Source organism: Epargyreus clarus, unplaced genomic scaffold (genome assembly GCF_041222505.1).
Source record: "Epargyreus clarus isolate Ecla_fem2 unplaced genomic scaffold, WU_Ecla_fem_2.2 ptg000003l, whole genome shotgun sequence".
NCBI lineage: Eukaryota > Metazoa > Arthropoda > Insecta > Lepidoptera > Hesperiidae > Epargyreus > Epargyreus clarus.
The window spans coordinates 10878362-10895534 of NW_027332211.1; the positions used below are offsets into that span (position 1 = coordinate 10878362).

A 17173-nucleotide genomic window follows, 5' to 3' on the forward strand; every position below is an offset into this window, starting at 1 on the left:
TAATATAAATTTTATGAATTAGACTTCTGTTGGAATCCTAGTGTTTAGTGAATCTCTGTGACCGAATAATTTCAGTGCTGGCCAATGTGTGAAATTATTCATTCATTTAATTAAATAAAAATTCTTATTCATTTAAATATCTTCTCTGTATGCACGAAAACATTATGTGAGTTGATTCTAAAAAAGATAATCACTTATTTATTAATTTAAATAGCTTATCTGTATGCACGAAAACATATCCTATATAGGCTAGTTCTAATGAACATAAATATTTTATGCTTCATGAGAAAATAAATTAAAATGATTTATTACTTTGAGGCTTTCTTGATTAAGTAGCTAATAAATTGGCCAAATTTCTTTATTTCCATCCATAAATTAAGTTTGACATCATTTTAGTATTTTTTCATTGAGAACCCTAATCCTAGCAGTATGACATTATATTTACAGTTAAAGGAAAAGCTTAAATATTCTACAGTACTTTCTTCTATCTTGAAACTTGATTAGAGCAAACGTTAATAAAAACCGAATGCATAAAATAAATCTTGAAGCTACGTTCATCTTGAATGTAAAACTTTTGTTATGGGACATTGCGACCGTTGCTTTATTAGAACATTCTAGTGAACTAAGACTAACACTGCTTACTAAGGAACACGAGCACACGGTCACACGAGCGTCAACAACGACGACACAGGGCAACAGACGACGACAGAAGACAACGGTTATTGACAAGAGGCGACGGCGAGAAAGGGTGACCGTTGGCCATAGTTGTAATTTTTTTTATAATATAGGAGTAGCAGACGAGCATGCAGTCCGCCTGATGATAAGTTGCTACTGCTGCCCATGGACATCTGTAATCAACCCCAGATAACCGGAATACAGCAGCGCCTAACTGCTGTTATTAGGTAGAAATAGGTGTGGCGGTGGTGCCGCCGGAGTCGAACCACATAGGGTTCTACCACCTTCATAGCCTGTCGCCCGTGTGTAAGTTCCCTTAAATTTCGTATATGCCATGAATACCTTTGTTTCTTTGTCTTTTCATACCCTAACAGTAGAAGAATACTAGATACCTTGACCTACAAAACAAAAAAAAATATACAAAAAGGTGCATTGTGATTGCGCACAATTTTCTTATAACAATAAGAAAAGTAATATAAAACTTTGAACCAATGTTTCTCAACCTAGTGGTCCACTCGCTAAATGGGCCATGAAAAATATAGCCACAAATAACTACACATTTCTTTGTTCTTGTACTGTAAAAACTGTCTGTATAAATTCCCCTTACCTCGTTCCTTCTGTATCTTGGTAATTATTAGTATCATGTAGGTATCTTAGAAAATAGACGGAAATAGACATTAACTTTTCGTATATATTATATATAAATCTATAAAACACAATATAAGTAAAACGATATCGTTATAATTCGAAATATGAATAATAAAAAGCAAGAAACGAAAAAGTATTTGTGATGTTACAGAATATTATTATTATTATAACACAAAGTTTGAGAAGCTACGCAACAGCTTCTATCGCAAGATCATAGGCCACAATAATCATATGAAAACTAAAGTAGAAGCGTTAGATTATCATAACATTGGTATACGTTCAGCCGGAATAAAAACCGTCATAGACGGAAACGTAATATGGAACTTTTCCAAAATATCGCAGGAGGGGATTTTTATTCTGGGGACGATAAATGGTCGTTACGAAACTCGAATGCTCTCTAACTATCTGAATAATTCTTTCAGTAACGGATAGCCCATACTGTTTGATTTATGATTTTTACCACAACACTATATCGGATAGGAGATCTACTCGACCGGACTTGCCAACATTTCTGTTGTAAATGTAAATAAACTTTTTTTTGTTGCTTTACATGACAAAGTTAAATACAATAAATATTTTCATTTGATAAAGTATTTTAATTTTCAGAATCCTAAAGAGTAATGTATTTATCGATATGATTTGACACAATGACTATTTTATTTTATTTATTTCATATAATACTTCTAATTAATAATAAGTAAATAATTAAAATTAATTACTCTACTTCCCATATATCGCTTACTTAAAGAACATCAAACTGTAAAACACGAAGACTAATAATAATTAATACCACAAATTTAAAGTATGTGTTTATTTTAAAGCTTAAATTACTGAATTTACCGCGCTTAACGCGCGGTAAATTCAGTAAGGTTCGGTAATTTAAAGTGTAGGCTCAGTTCGGTAAATTAAAGTGTAGGCTCAGATATTTAACGTACGTTAACGTCAGTAAACCAATAACAAGGTTGTCTTTCACGGGCGTTTTAAAGCAAATTACCTCTCGGTCTATTTAGCATTCGTCGCTCGCTTCAACATAACGTACGTTAAACTGAAAAGGCTGTAATTAATTTTTAAATGTAATTATTGAGTCGATGCTTTACGCCAAAATAGCTCGTAAACTTTACATATTAAAATCATACTGTCTGTTACTTTAAAACAGATGGCAATATTGTAGCGATTTGTCAAATTTAATATTCGCGTACCGTTTAAAGAACACCAACTTTATAACACGAAAACTAATATTTAATACCACTAAATTATAGTAGGTATTTTAAAGCTTACATTACTGAATTTACCGCACGTTAAAGTGTAGGCTCAGATATTTAACGTACGTTAACGTCAAAAAACCAATAACAAGGTTGTCTTTCACGGGCGTTTTAAAGCAAATTACCTCTCGGTCTATTTAGCATTCGTCGCTCGCTTCAACATAACGTACGTTAAACTGAAAAGGCTGTAATTAATTTTTAAATGTAATAATTGAGTCGATGCTTTACGCCAAAATAGCTCGTAAACTTTACATATTAAAATCATACTGTCTGTTACTTTAAAACAGATGGCAATATTGTAGCGATTTGTCAAATTTAATATTCGCGTACCGTTTAAAGAACATCAACTTTATAACACGAAAATTAATATTGAATACCACTAAATTATAGTAGGTATTTTAAAGCTTACATTACTGAATTTACCACACGTTAAAGTGTAGGCTCAGATATTTAACGTACGTTAACGTCAGTAAACCAATAACAAAGTTGTCTTTCACGGGCGTTTTAAAGCAAATTACCTCTCGGTCTATTTAGCATTCGTCGCTCGCTTCAACATAACGTACGTTAAACTGAAAAGGCTGCAATTAATTTTTAAATGTAATTATTGAGCCGATGCTTTACGCCAAAATAGCTCGTAAACTTTACATATTAAAATCATACTGTCTGTTACTTTAAAACAGACATGGCAATATTGTAGCAATTTGTCAAATTTAATATTCGTGTACCGTAGGATTTTTAAGACAAAACTCATTTACCATTGATAACTCGAATCTCGGAATACTATTATATATTGGACAAAACAAGAAAGTAACGCCTGAAATAATATATATTATATTTCTGAAGCCTTAAATCAGATTTTATAGCTTTTCTAATATTACGTCTGTCATTGGATAACAGATATTACACGATGATCGATTTCATTTCATTTTGGGTGTTGAAGGACACTTCTTCGAATTGCTTGAAAACCTTAAATAATTGGGTTGGTCATTCACCTCTAACGTATCCACATTGGAAACGTGATCAGAACTCATATGTGGGTCACGTTTTAACTCAATTCGTAAGAAAATGTAGTCTGTGTTTTTTCACACAATTCAAAGTGACAGCAATAGCATCGGTCCACTGCCGCTATATATTTGTAAATGAATATCCTAATAATTCGAACAAGAACATAATCAGTACTCGTACTTGTTTTATCCGTTTTTTTTAACTATTAAAAACATAATTTACATCAGTTTACTTACTTAGGAATTTCCTTTGTTATTTAAGATTTCTTCATTATTGTTTCAGGTATCAGTTTAACTTCTTTTCTTTCTTTAATAAAATTGTTTTTCTCCGAAAAATTAAATCCTAGTATTACTTTCAGATGGGATTCCTAGAAGTGGTGATTCCTCCAGACTTTGTCCCAGAAGAGACATCAGGAGACACCATGGTTCCAGAAGGTGGAACCGCAAGGGTTTCCTGCAAAGCTAGGGGTATTCCACCACCGCGCGTGATGTGGAAACGGGAAGATGGGCAGGAAATCGTAGTTCGAGATCACACCGGTGCCAAGAGTAAAGGTAATTCTCAAAATTGACCCACGTTCGGCTATTGAATGAGCTGAATTGGCCTTCGATTTAGAAGAATTGGGGCAATTTGATAAAAATATTTCGAAATGCAATTTATCGTTACGAGTCATAATACACGGAAATTTCGTGCGCTTTTGAACGAAATAAATCAGGACATTATTGATTGTTAAGCATAATAAAACCTACTGTAAAACATTGGTATATTATCGATTCATAATATTTAAGGTGATTAATGATAACTATTGAAGTAGACTTCAAAAATAAATCGCTAGATTTAAGAAAATCTATTAGCTAACACATCTACCGGAGATTTAAGAATAATCTGAAGGTACTCGACAAAGTTTTACGGCGTTCACTCATTGATTTTTAATTTGCCCAGCGCGGAAATACTTGAGAATTTCCAACATACTCCGACCACTACATACATTTATATTCAACGTTTAAAGACTATCATTTCCATATTTCTGGGCAACAAAGATAATTTGAAAGCATCAATTACATATTTCTTAAACTTGGTCTTAATTATTTCGCCTATTTTATAAAATCGTTTTTAAATAAAATTGCCAATATATATCATATCAATGAAAACTGAAGATAAAATAATTAATATTTTTATTGGCAAATACAATGACATGAATATTTTCAGGAATGTTTTCGCAACTTTTCACAGAAAACTGAAATTAATAAATATTTAATTACTCCAATCGCATGTAATATTTATGACACGAATCTACATGTTTAAATATTGAAATCTTTATAAACGAATGTAAATAACACTTAACATTTATTGATAAGTGATTACGTCATCGGTATGTTTAAACAAGTAAGCTCCATTGTTAATAATCAATTTATTGAATGTATTGCTAAAAGACCGAAACTTGTCAACTTCAGCTTACTGGAAAATGTTAATTTTCCATCCATTCCATTGATAGGCAAAAATTAAATAAAAATATTATTCATAATAGGCATAGGAAGAAATTTTCAAATATCAATCTTTCCTAGGCAAAACATTGAATAGATCGATTATCAATAATTAATAACAGGCGTAAGAAACGATAGTGCTTGACTGCATAATCTGACATTGCGATACGTACCACAGACAATTTCCTGTTTTTAAGGAACCTAGGCACATTTCACTGGTATTGTTTTACAAATTACCGGTCTTGTGGCGTAGAAGGCAATCCGACTTCCCGCGAACAATCTACATTGGGCCGATAAAATCAACATTGAAACACGCGACCGTGGAATAATATTATAGTGATTGAAAGCGTTGCTATGTAGCGGACTTACAGCTATTACACAAATAGTTTTGATAATAATTGACCAACAGTTGCTCGTTCTTGATACAAACAATTTACTTGCCGTTGTAGGTTTTTACAAAAAAAAAAACAGAATTCATTCACGTGGAAACATGAGTTTTGATTAATAGTTGGGGAGCCCAAGAGGGGAGCTAAGTGTCTCGAGCGCGTCAGACTTAAATATGGAAGATACCTTACACCCTGTAGAGTATCCTAAACCATAAATGAGCTTTCTATGTCGGGGGCTTTGCAGAATCAAAAAAATCGATCACATTTTCGAGCGTGGTCAATTTTCTTTTTAATATAAAAGAAATAATGCTAGAAAACGGGACACATCATAATCTGCCAATATTACCACACGTCGAAGTAGTGAAAAAAGTCATATTGAAAAAAACATCCTGTATTATTATGCTATCTGATAGTGTAACTTACTAGCATGAATGCCTAGGAATAATGGTGCATCACAAACTAAAGGAAAAGGCTCATCTTTAGGAAAATACATTATTCTTCATACATTCTCATACATTTTTTTTTCAAATCGTCAGAATAAGGAAACCCCCCGTTGAATCGAAAAATTTCATATAACCTTTTCTTCATTCTAATGTCTATTCTACACAATCGTATAGGTCCCAATGACGCTTGACAATGACAATGAAGTTTCTGCACATTTAACATCGCACGCTCCCCTACTATAACATGTTTATTAACAAAATATATAAACACACAAAAATGTTAAAATTAACCCATCGTTTCCCTACCTAAAAATATAATGGGTTTCTGCGCTGTAAAAAAGACCGTAGGGAAGAGCCAAACAGGAAGCCCCGAGGGGTGTTATGAAATATAATAATAAGATAATAAAATTTGCTTGCATAAATTTTAAATGAAAATTTTAATTCTCATTATTTACTAAATTTTTCTTCGTGTTCTAAAAGTTGTTTGTATACTAAAAATTAAGTTCGATATAGGTACAATTCTTTGCGAGTTCTAACTCTCATGCATTTATCGTATAGAGGTAATGAAGAAACATAATATCCGAAAGCGCATTACAATCCCCCAAATTACACCGAACCAAGCAGGAAAAATACCTCATTTGCCTTAGTTTATTTGAATAGCGCGAGGAAAGCATTGTTTTTCTGAATATGTATAATAATACGACCGTCTGTGTGACCGCATTTGTGGCGCCACAATGAGCTGCGGCGACCATTCTCGGGATGAGTTTCGCGTCCAGTATTGTTTAAAGTTTGTCGTAATTAGTAGAGTTCTGCGTTGAATAGACTTCTAGGTCTCATTGTACTTGCGTAGGTCATTGCGAAAAATCATAACCGAACTTTCTTTACTTCGAAGACGTAGAAAAGAAAATGTTTTTCCACTGATATTATTTCTGGACGTTACGAACGAAGCTTGTTCATTGTTTATTAGTATAGCTATTTGAAAATAATTTAAACAATAGATATACTTGAAGTGCGAGTTATAAAAAAGTAAAATAATTCAATAAGTATACTGGAATTGGAATTCATTACTATTATTACATATTTATAACATTTTGGTCATAACAAAGTCAGCAGAAACTATAAGAAAGGGTAGTTATTTGTAATATAATGGGCAATAATGAGTAGATTAATCATAAATATACTCTTACAGTACTAGCGAACCATTTATAAATAAGACCGTCTAAGAAATGACAATTTTTCATCATTAGCCCTTCATCGAAATGAAAATCAATTCGATAAAATGAAAATGTCTGTGGTGATCTCATAAAACACATTTTATATCGTTACTTATCAGGAGATATTTATGACATTAAAATCAATAACCTTCGGGATAAGGATACAATTATTATAATAAACATTCATATATTCTCTTCACAGATTAACATATTTTATTTTGTATTCACAGTGCTCTCATACCAAGGTGAAGTGCTGAAGCTGACGAAAATATCCCGATCCGAAATGGGGACGTACTTGTGTATCGCTAGTAACTCGGTCCCGCCCAGCGTCAGTAAGCGGATCCATATAAGCGTACATTGTAAGTCAATACATTATTTACATGTTATATTATGTTTATCTACCAAAAATAAATACATATATTATATTCTCATCCAAAATGGGGACGTACTTGTATATCGCTAGTAACTCGGTCCCGCCCAGCGTCAGTAAGCGGATCCATATAAGCGTACTTTAATAGTCAATTCACTTTTTACGTTTTTTTTATAATATAAGAGTAGCAGACGAGCATGCAGTCCACCTTATGGTAAGTGGCTACTGCCACCCACGGACATCTGTAATCAACCTCAGATAGGAGTAGATATTCCTACCGGAAGTCGGCCACAGATGCGCCGCTACCCCTGAGGACTAAGCTGGAACGCCTCGGAAAAGTCTGTCTCCCTTACCCACACCCTTCAAACCGGAACACAGCAGCGCCTATTACTGCTGTTATTAGGTAGAAATAGGTGGGGCGGTGGTGCCGCCGGAGTCGAACTACGAAGGTTTCTGCCACCTTCAAAATGTTATATTATGTTTTTCTACGAAGATAATCTATGGGTATATTCTTAAGATTGGTTCCCTGTAGCACTCCTATGTAGGTAGTGGCCGGCAGTGACCACGTACCGTCGGGTGAATGAAGTCCACTCGCTAATTCATCATCAACACATTACTGTTGTTCTGCTTCTTGTCAAAAGAAAGTCTGCAATCAGAATGAGAAGGATTAGGCCGTAGTCCACCGCACTGGCCAACTGGTTAGTTACCTCAGCCTAATTTTTAAAAATCTACCGATCGCGATGTAACTTTAGTAATTTTCTAAGTTCACGCGCGGGAATGTTTCTGGCATAATATGTTGTTCGAATATTTTAAGTACAACTTGTAGGGTTAATTAATTACTTTTTACTATAATAATTATCTTACTGATTTGTTCTATTAGAGTTTTCCAATAACATTTCAAATTTAATTTGTATACTTGCATATAAATCCTTTGAAGCCTTAAAATAATACTGTTCAATTATAGGTTTATTTTTCTTAGGCAAACATTATAATATTAATTAATAATCTAGGATTATATTTTTTATTCCAAAGATATCAGCTAAAGGAGCTTCTGTTAGCAAAGTATAATTAAAATAAATTGTGGATTCGTATTCTTCCAGATAATTTGAGACTACGAAAAAGTTTTACCCTACGGTTTATTTTCTGTAGAAATTGCTCAAACATTTATAATTGTAAATTATTTCGAATGTTATTTATATTCCATTTTATTTTAGGCATTTTATTTTTATTTCGTACATTAATGAGGTATGAAATATAGTTTTCAAAATAACTAGTATTCAATTCTCACATAATTATCACAGAAAATCGGAGAAATCTAAAAAGAAGTTTTCGATGTTATGTGAAGTTGGTAGACTTAGCCAGTGGCGTGGACTATGGTCTAATCCTTCTCAATTTGACAGGAGACCCGAGCCCAGTAGTGGGAGAAAGATGGGTTAATGATGACAATTACATAGGCGATGATACCTACTTTCTACCAAGTACTCTATCTATCTTTTAGCAAGGATATAGAAACAAATAACACTCCATTTTATTACCTAGTATTTTTTTAATTTATCACTAAATTATGCTCATTGGGGTCATTAAAATTTTCCACATTTCCTTTTTTTAGCCAGATAAGATTTCTTTATATAATAGTTTATCTACAATCTCTCGGGTTCCAGGAGTATCACTGTGAACTTCCGTACATAGCATAAAAAAGATTCAATTCTATTGGTTTTTTTTTAAATATTGATGTATTTATTATTATTATCTACAGTTCATCCAGTAATACAAGTACCCAATCAATTGGTGGGAGCTCCTCTTGGTACTGATGTCACCCTGGAGTGCTATGTCGAGTCTTCGCCTAAATCTATCAACTACTGGGTCAAAGATCCAGGTAACAATTATATTTTATGATATTTTTATAAGCCACCATTTGTATACCTACTTTTATATTATTGTTTAATTAAGTGAAGTTTCCGAATTAATCAATATTAAGCTATTTAAAGACCAAGTTCAGGGAATCCGTAATTAGATTAATTAAATTACGAATTCTCTGAAATACAACTTCATTTCAATTTCCTGAAATTAATTAAGTTGAAGCTAGTTACCTCTTGCAACAAGTGCTGCAATTAATATATAATAATGCTGTAGTATTTTATCCAGGAAACAATATATCTCTAATCTAATTAGCATCTTCGTAAACAAAATAATAAATTCACGCAATTATTATTACCTTTCTTAGCCAAGCATCGGCAATAAAGAAAAACAAATTATAAGGCGGATATAAAACTCTAGGTGTCTGCGCAAAGTTTTTACATTTTTCATAAAACTTTGAGGAGGCAAGATGAAATTCTAATATTGGATTTGAAAGCGAGTGTTGTAAGTAATAAATTGTTTCACAGGTGAGTTGATAATACCATCTGAACATCACGAGATGACTGTGAGGCAGAAGTCGATGTTCGAAGCAGAGATGTCGATGACTATAAAGAATATACGACGCGAGGACTTGGGAAGTTACATATGTGTTGCGAAGAACTCTCTTGGTGATGTCGAAAGCAAGATAAGATTATACGGTACGTATACTATTGCATTCTAAGTAAAAAAATGTGAAATGATTGCAGTCTTATAATCTTATCGTGTGTTACTCAAAGTGTCAAAGAAAGCTTAAAGAACTCCCAGCTATAAAAATCTAAGTACTCCTCGAATACGTGACTTAGTTAAATTTAATTGTAAACTAATAAAGTGTAAAATATGTATCGGAAGTGTTAGCAATGTAGCTGTGGAAATTACGTAAAACTTTACTCCATAGTGTTTACATTCAACTGCATTTAAATTTATAGTTAACTATTAAATTTGTAAACCGTCATAAAACGTTATTACGTTTCGTTATTCTATTATTGAATGTACTCTTTACATAACGCCGCTAAATAGTAATTTAATTGATTAAATAATTATTTTTATTTGTTACCTAGAAATACCGGGCAACGACAGACACGTATTCCAGTATCCAGACGAACGAACAACATCAGACGACGAGTACGGCACGGAGGTATACGATGACGATGACGTCAGCAACGATAACGAGAAAAGCAATAGAGTCCCAGACCGCGCGAACAAGTGGTACGCCAATGACGGCAAAGTTATCGTTACGGGCTCCAACAACGCGAACATTATCACCGCAACGATAGTTCTAACGACGACATTTATACGCTTAGTTAAACTGCTCATTTAAGTCATATATCTGTTATGTACTAGATGTAATACATTTCGAACCAAGGCCGTATTCTGTAGAACCTTTTTCAGTTATCATTTATCCGTTTTATGTATCTCTGGATGAAAATTACTTGTAAATGTAACACCTACGTGTATGACAATTATTTACCAGTGATAACGAAGAGAACAATAAGGTCGTCCGCGCGAAAAAGTGGTACGCCAATAACGGAAAAGTTATCGTTACGGACTGTAATAACGAACGTTACTGTCGCAACGATAATTCTAATGACGACATTGGACCCTTATTTTAAGTACTCTTTCAGTCATAAATCTGTACTCGATGTTACGCAACTGGGCTTCAAACTAATACCACATTGTATACCTTTTTATTCTATAAAAATATTTTAATATTTTATTCCTTTTTTAAAAATATATCATGAATACAGAAGTACATTTAACAATGAAGAATTACAAATAACAACGAAAACAGAGATAAAGTCCCGAACGGCGCAAACACGTGGTACGCTGGCAGCGACAATGCAATTCCAGTTAAAACCTAAATGTGATTTTTATCTACGTCATTTTGTTCATTTATCATGATAATTTACACGTATTTAAACACTTATTAAAACTACGTACCCTTTCTGCGGCATTCCTATATAAAGGCCTAGTAAAAATGTGGACCTATTTGCATGACAACGCAAACTTTACTAATATTACTTTTTTGACTGACGATGCAGTTGAACTGTAGTTGGAGTAGTTCAGTAAAATGATTTTTACCAGCGATATCACGAAATTGCAATCGCGTCTTATCACCGAAGCAATAGAGAATGCATGCAAAGGACCGATAATATGCAGACATTTAGATATAGTTCGAAAAATAACTGGGGCAAGGTATCTTGCTTGTAAAATTGCAAATTCTATTATCAAACCGTTTTGGAAAAGTACATATGTATTTGTAGTTAGAGATACTTAAATTGTTATAGAAAATTGCGTTCTTTTGTACGCGTAGGGTTCTATGTGTGCGTTACTTTGTTAATACGCAGTTTTATCTTTTATTTATTTGTCAGTGCGGCAACGTAGTGTGGGATTTTGTACAGTTGGCATCAATGTGTATGTATGCTTGTCTATGAGAATATCAAAGTGTGATATTAATTAACACGCACACAAAGTCAATATACCTATCGGAAGAAAGTCATTCCACACATAGAACGCGCGTACTATTGAACGAAATGACCTAAAATATTGTCTCCTGCGGTTATTGAGTTCACTACTTCTCAGCGTGTAACGTGATAATAACTAGTGTTAATATATGTGTATATAGGTAATACTATAAGCGAATACAGCATAAACAATAATCGTATTCAATTTTGAATTACTGTTTTCAGGAGATATAAAGGATGATTCGTGTATGAACGTGCCGAATTCAAGATCATGATCAAATCATGGCACAAATACTTTTCGCTGTAAGTGCCTTATTTAAGAATCATTTCGGCACGGTCTAGCATGAATCATCCTTAATATAAAAGTTAGAAACTGTTTATATCATGTGTATTAAGCCCTGTATATTGCTACGAGTAAATTAAGTAGAGCGTTTATATTAATATCTATTTATATAAACTGTAAGTGAATTTTTATTGAGAAAAATATTGAGCGGAGTGTAAATAAACGTAAGTTTTATAAGTTGCTTTGATTTATTAGAAATGATAACCGACTAAGTATTTATAAATAATTTCCCGGCTTTTCCTTCGAATGCAACTTTGGGAACAAAATTTTGAGTTATTTTGTATTTATTTATTATTATTAATGTAAGTCGATGTATATTATGTATTTGTTACTGTGCCAATGATGATTATCTGGGCTTATCATTCCAAAAGTAACTTGGGTGTCTATATCTATATCCATTCGCGTATCCCTCTTTGTTTTATGTATATGAACATATTAGTAGTCCTTGTTAAATAATGGACTTGACCCAATCAGTCTGTAAAGTTAATGCTTCTATATTATCTGTTTCGATTTTACAGACTTGTACGTTAACAAAAACGGAGACTTTGTTTTACAACACAATATCAATTTTAATTTAACTTCATTAAGAGTTCAACCTTCTTAGGTTATTTTTCATAGATTTATTTTTAGTTTATCAACTTTAATTAGTACAGACAAGTTATTGTAACTTTTACATTTACTTTTACATCTAGCCGCGTAAGAGATTACGCTAAAGTATATATATTTAGATAACCCTTATTTTAGTCATATTAAATTTAACTCATTCTTTAGTTACCTTAAATTATATTAATTACTCTAAGATTTATCGCGTAATTCTACTTAAGTATTTTTGTAAGTGGCATTCAAAGGACACACATATAAAACGAAAAGCCTTCAAAAGTTGCATACGGAGTTCCTTTATGCATGTCTCTTCATAGTGTATCTAGTCGAATACAATTTCTTCTGTACAATGTACGTTAATAACCTGATCGTTACAAAAAATAATAAAAGCAACGGCATGTAACTATAATGACTTTTTTATTTCTTCTCATCCTTTGTTGTAAAAGAAGTTGTTGTAAGTGGTCGTCGCTGTCTGTACCTATGTACTAACTACTAATAACAGTGACCGAATATGTGCGCGGCGCCGTGACCCCTTTTTTACGTGGGGAAACCCTCATGGGTTTCTCCCTGCCGCGGGGGCAGCTGGGAGGATATGCCGGACTCTTACTTCTTACTTCCTGGCGGAGCGCCGTGACCCCTGACCAAGATGAAACTAAATGTTATGATAAGATGTGTTCTTCTATACTAAATGACGTGTCAACATAGCCGTGCGATGCTCAGCGGCGCATTGCATTGCGGTATCGCGCCGCAAAGCGTGTTGCTTGAGTAAAGTGAGGAAACCATTTTCAAGCAAACCTGGGAATATGCAACGCGTTGCACGTCACTTTCTACGCTACGTTTTGTAGCGTTGCAGCATCGCGCCGTTATTAATCGAACACAACAGTTAAAACTTTAAAACTGTAACTTGGACAAAAATAAAACAATTTTACATCATTTTAAGAAGTAGCGACGCAATTGTGTTTTAGTTATCACGGTAACACACGGCGAGCTTATAACGATTTCGTATCGATACCACAATCAAAACAATGACTTTGTAGCGATCGCAATAATTGTTAGTCTTATCGCACTTATTCACATAGAATTCTGTCAATAATCATACGAGTCATTTTGTTAAGGTTGATTTCAGGCAGCCAGGTATATACAAACACTAGTATAGCAGTCAGAAAGCACATTACAACCTTGTCACACGTAATAAAATCAATAAATTACAATTACTCTGATATTCTCATACGTTCTGAAAGCATTAATTAATCCAATTAACTCTCCTGCTCGTAAATGCAACGATTTCACGTCAACCAATTAAAGTCATAATTTAATTTAGCAACATCAGGCAGTGAAACAAAATTAATATTAATTTAAGACCTTTTAGGCGGGCGGTAAGTATACTGTTACGTTTTAATTTAAAAAGTAAAGCTGCACTATAATTTTATTTTTCTGAAAGTTTGTTCACTTTGATCGCTATTAACGGACGGCATGTGTATTTCATGAACATCAATACAGCTTTATTGAGGGTATTTAAGATTTGAGATTAATGGATAGCTGGTGATTACATGTATGAGATCCTCAGTCAAATCATACGTCCTCCTCCTATATAAGTTTTTGTTAGCAGAATGTCTTAACACGTTAGCTGCGGAACGCGGCTTAAAACACCTCGTCCATGTCTGGTCGTTATAGCGGTAAGAAAAAACTTTAACTTCTCTGTGGTGCGAGAGGCATAACTTCCGTCTGGTTCAGGGTAGGAGAGTGATAACTATATGTTTGTGATGTGCTACTGATTCCTAGTTCTATGGTACACCAACCTAATGTCGGGTTTGTTAGACCTCGTACCGCACTGAACAAATAATAATGCTAACACAGTGCGGAACGAGGTTGGGAACGCCTCGTTTCCCCACGCACCTCGTACCGCACCCCACGCTAGCTTCACGTGGTTAGTGTTGTGCAACGCAGTCGAGGCTGCGTAGCGACGAAGTAGGACCGCTGTCTTTATGTTGAAAATTATCATGTCGAAACGTTGCCGAAAAAGTTGATCATGGAGGAAGATGAAGAAAAACCAGTTGAAAAATCTGAGCCAGAATCAGAATACAGGAAGATATTTCAAAAACAGGTAAGTCACAAATATACTCTGTCTAGGTGAAAGTCCAGTAGTGAGACTTGGCAGGCTAGGCGTATATCCGTAGGTATAGTAAGAAATTACATTATAGATAATTACGTTTCCTGTTATGGTTCAAACAAAAGTTAAGTAGCTACATTATTGATATAGGAAACGTAGGCAAAATCGTTACCGAGTATTCCGATTACTCTTTACCCTAATCTACTCGCTCCTACTTTTCAGAATCCACTGCAAAGAAAGCACATCATCTCGATAAGGGTCCAAAGAAGAAGAGATGTGTCGGATGCTACGAAAAACTCCGCACATTCTTGACATGTCGTGAGGCAGACAAAAAAACCAAAAAAAAATCTCACGGAATGCACTGTTTGCAAAAAACCTTATTGTCTGAAATGTTTCAATGAAAAACATCCATAACTTTTCCCCTTTTTGTATTCATTCTGTCCATAACGTTGATAAATGAAAACAATAAAATAAAATCGATATTTATTTTCCCATCACTAAATTATATGGAAACCTGCCATTTTTCAGTGCGGTCCGAGGTGCATTAGACCCACATTTTATTTTACCCATAGAATCTAAAGTAACGAATTTAACCAAGGGCGGCGGCAGTTTTAGGTTAATCAACTCATTGTTAATAATAATCAAGACAAAAGCCGTCGATTTTGTCTTATTTGGCGCCAAAAAAAGGATTTTAGTCTCCTTCGGGCGGTGGGATTTAACACGCCTCGTGCCGCCACAATGTCGGATATAGGACGAGGTTTAAAACAACTCGTAACGCAGTAATGGAAAGTACAGAAAAATCTGTGCCGCAGGGAACGTGTTAAGACAAAAAATCTAATGATACTTATCTCATCGCCCGTAAGCCGTTTACGTTTTGTTAGTAATTTATTACAATATAACAACACACGAAGACGACTACACATACAATCAGACTTAGTAGACATCTTAGATATCTGTCTTGCCGGGAATCAAATCCACTGCGTCGACCGATATGATAACCGCTACGGAAAATTTCATATAAATTATTTAGTGTTATATCCTAACACTTAGCTTAGCTTAACTAATCATAATAAAACTTCAACTGATACAATTACTACGACCATTTAACTAAAGTCCTTAACGAAACAAGCCGCAGGTTAAATTTAGTTTTCTATTTAAGCCAATAAAATTACTCCCACAAAAGTCAATAAATCAACACAGCTAAAATGAATAGGCAACATCCGTTTATTACCCTTAATATAAAACAACGTTAATTAAAAGCTTCCGTATTTAACTAAACCGCCCTTGGAAGTTCATTACCTGCATTATCTTCGCATTATTGAAACTTGCCGATTCACGAACTAAGTGATTGGGTGGTAAATTAGCTAATCCGGAGCCGTCAATCACTTTGAAGTACGAAGTCAATAACCTAGATCGTCTAAATATTTAGATTTTGACTAAGTGTTGTACATTAAACTAAATAGATTGCGTGGTTATGAACAGAACACTCGCTTTATTAACCGCTTCTAGTTGCTTCATTTATGTATACAATTACATAGAATTGATGAATCTGTCTGTAAATAAAAATAACTGGGTACAAAATACGATAATTTTTGTTTATTTGCTTATTTTATGTACATGTTTTAGGCAATTTATGAATACGATTAATAGTTATATCTGTACCTTTTTCTTTCTTTTTTTTTCTTCTCGAGGGGAAAACCTTCAAAAGGTACCCGGTGCCGTGGGAGCGACACGGGGTTATGTGGGATTTTTACCGCACTAAAACCCCCCGGGTGGCCGTCCTCAGCGCTGTGTAGAGGACTCCGGGATCTCCAAAGGAACGCAACCGGATTTCATATCTGTACCTACTCACCTTCTAACTTGTAACAGTTGGTTTGCTATAAAACCAAGATAAATATGTATCTTTTATCCTTTTTTAAATCTCAACGCCTCAAGTGAAAAACTCAACACATTCACAAAAAATAAAGTAACAGTCTCAACATCTCATTGGACAAATGCATGGCATTTGCCGTTTATGTCCTAATTTAACGGCCCGTGACTTTTTAAAACGACTAATCTGTAACACGTTGTGATTAGAGTCACGTAACAACACTTGTTACCGCCATCAATCAGCTCCCCTTGGCCTCGGGAAGAATAATAGCGATAACTCTTCTCCTTCATTCGTTTGGATTACCTATTTCTTGACAAACATGTTACAAGGCGGTGGAAAGGGTAAGGATATGTGCTATCTTTCGCTATGTTTATGAAAAAAATGTTTATGGAAAAAATCAGGGCAAGA

At 34.2% G+C, this 17173-nt stretch overlaps 1 protein-coding gene across 1 annotated transcript in view; it reads left to right on the top strand.

Annotated features, from left to right (window-relative positions):
- Positions 1-11293, top strand: part of LOC140753714 (lachesin) — a 106044-nt gene extending 94751 nt beyond the window's left edge. The window contains exons 5-9 of the mRNA XM_073088480.1: positions 3949-4141; positions 7345-7473; positions 9241-9360; positions 9869-10039; positions 10439-11293. Coding sequence (XP_072944581.1) covers positions 3949-4141; positions 7345-7473; positions 9241-9360; positions 9869-10039; positions 10439-10698 — 873 coding nt within the window. The 3' untranslated portion in view covers positions 10699-11293. The remainder of the gene's footprint in view (positions 1-3948; positions 4142-7344; positions 7474-9240; positions 9361-9868; positions 10040-10438) is intronic.
- Positions 11294-17173: the final 5880 nt, after the last annotated feature.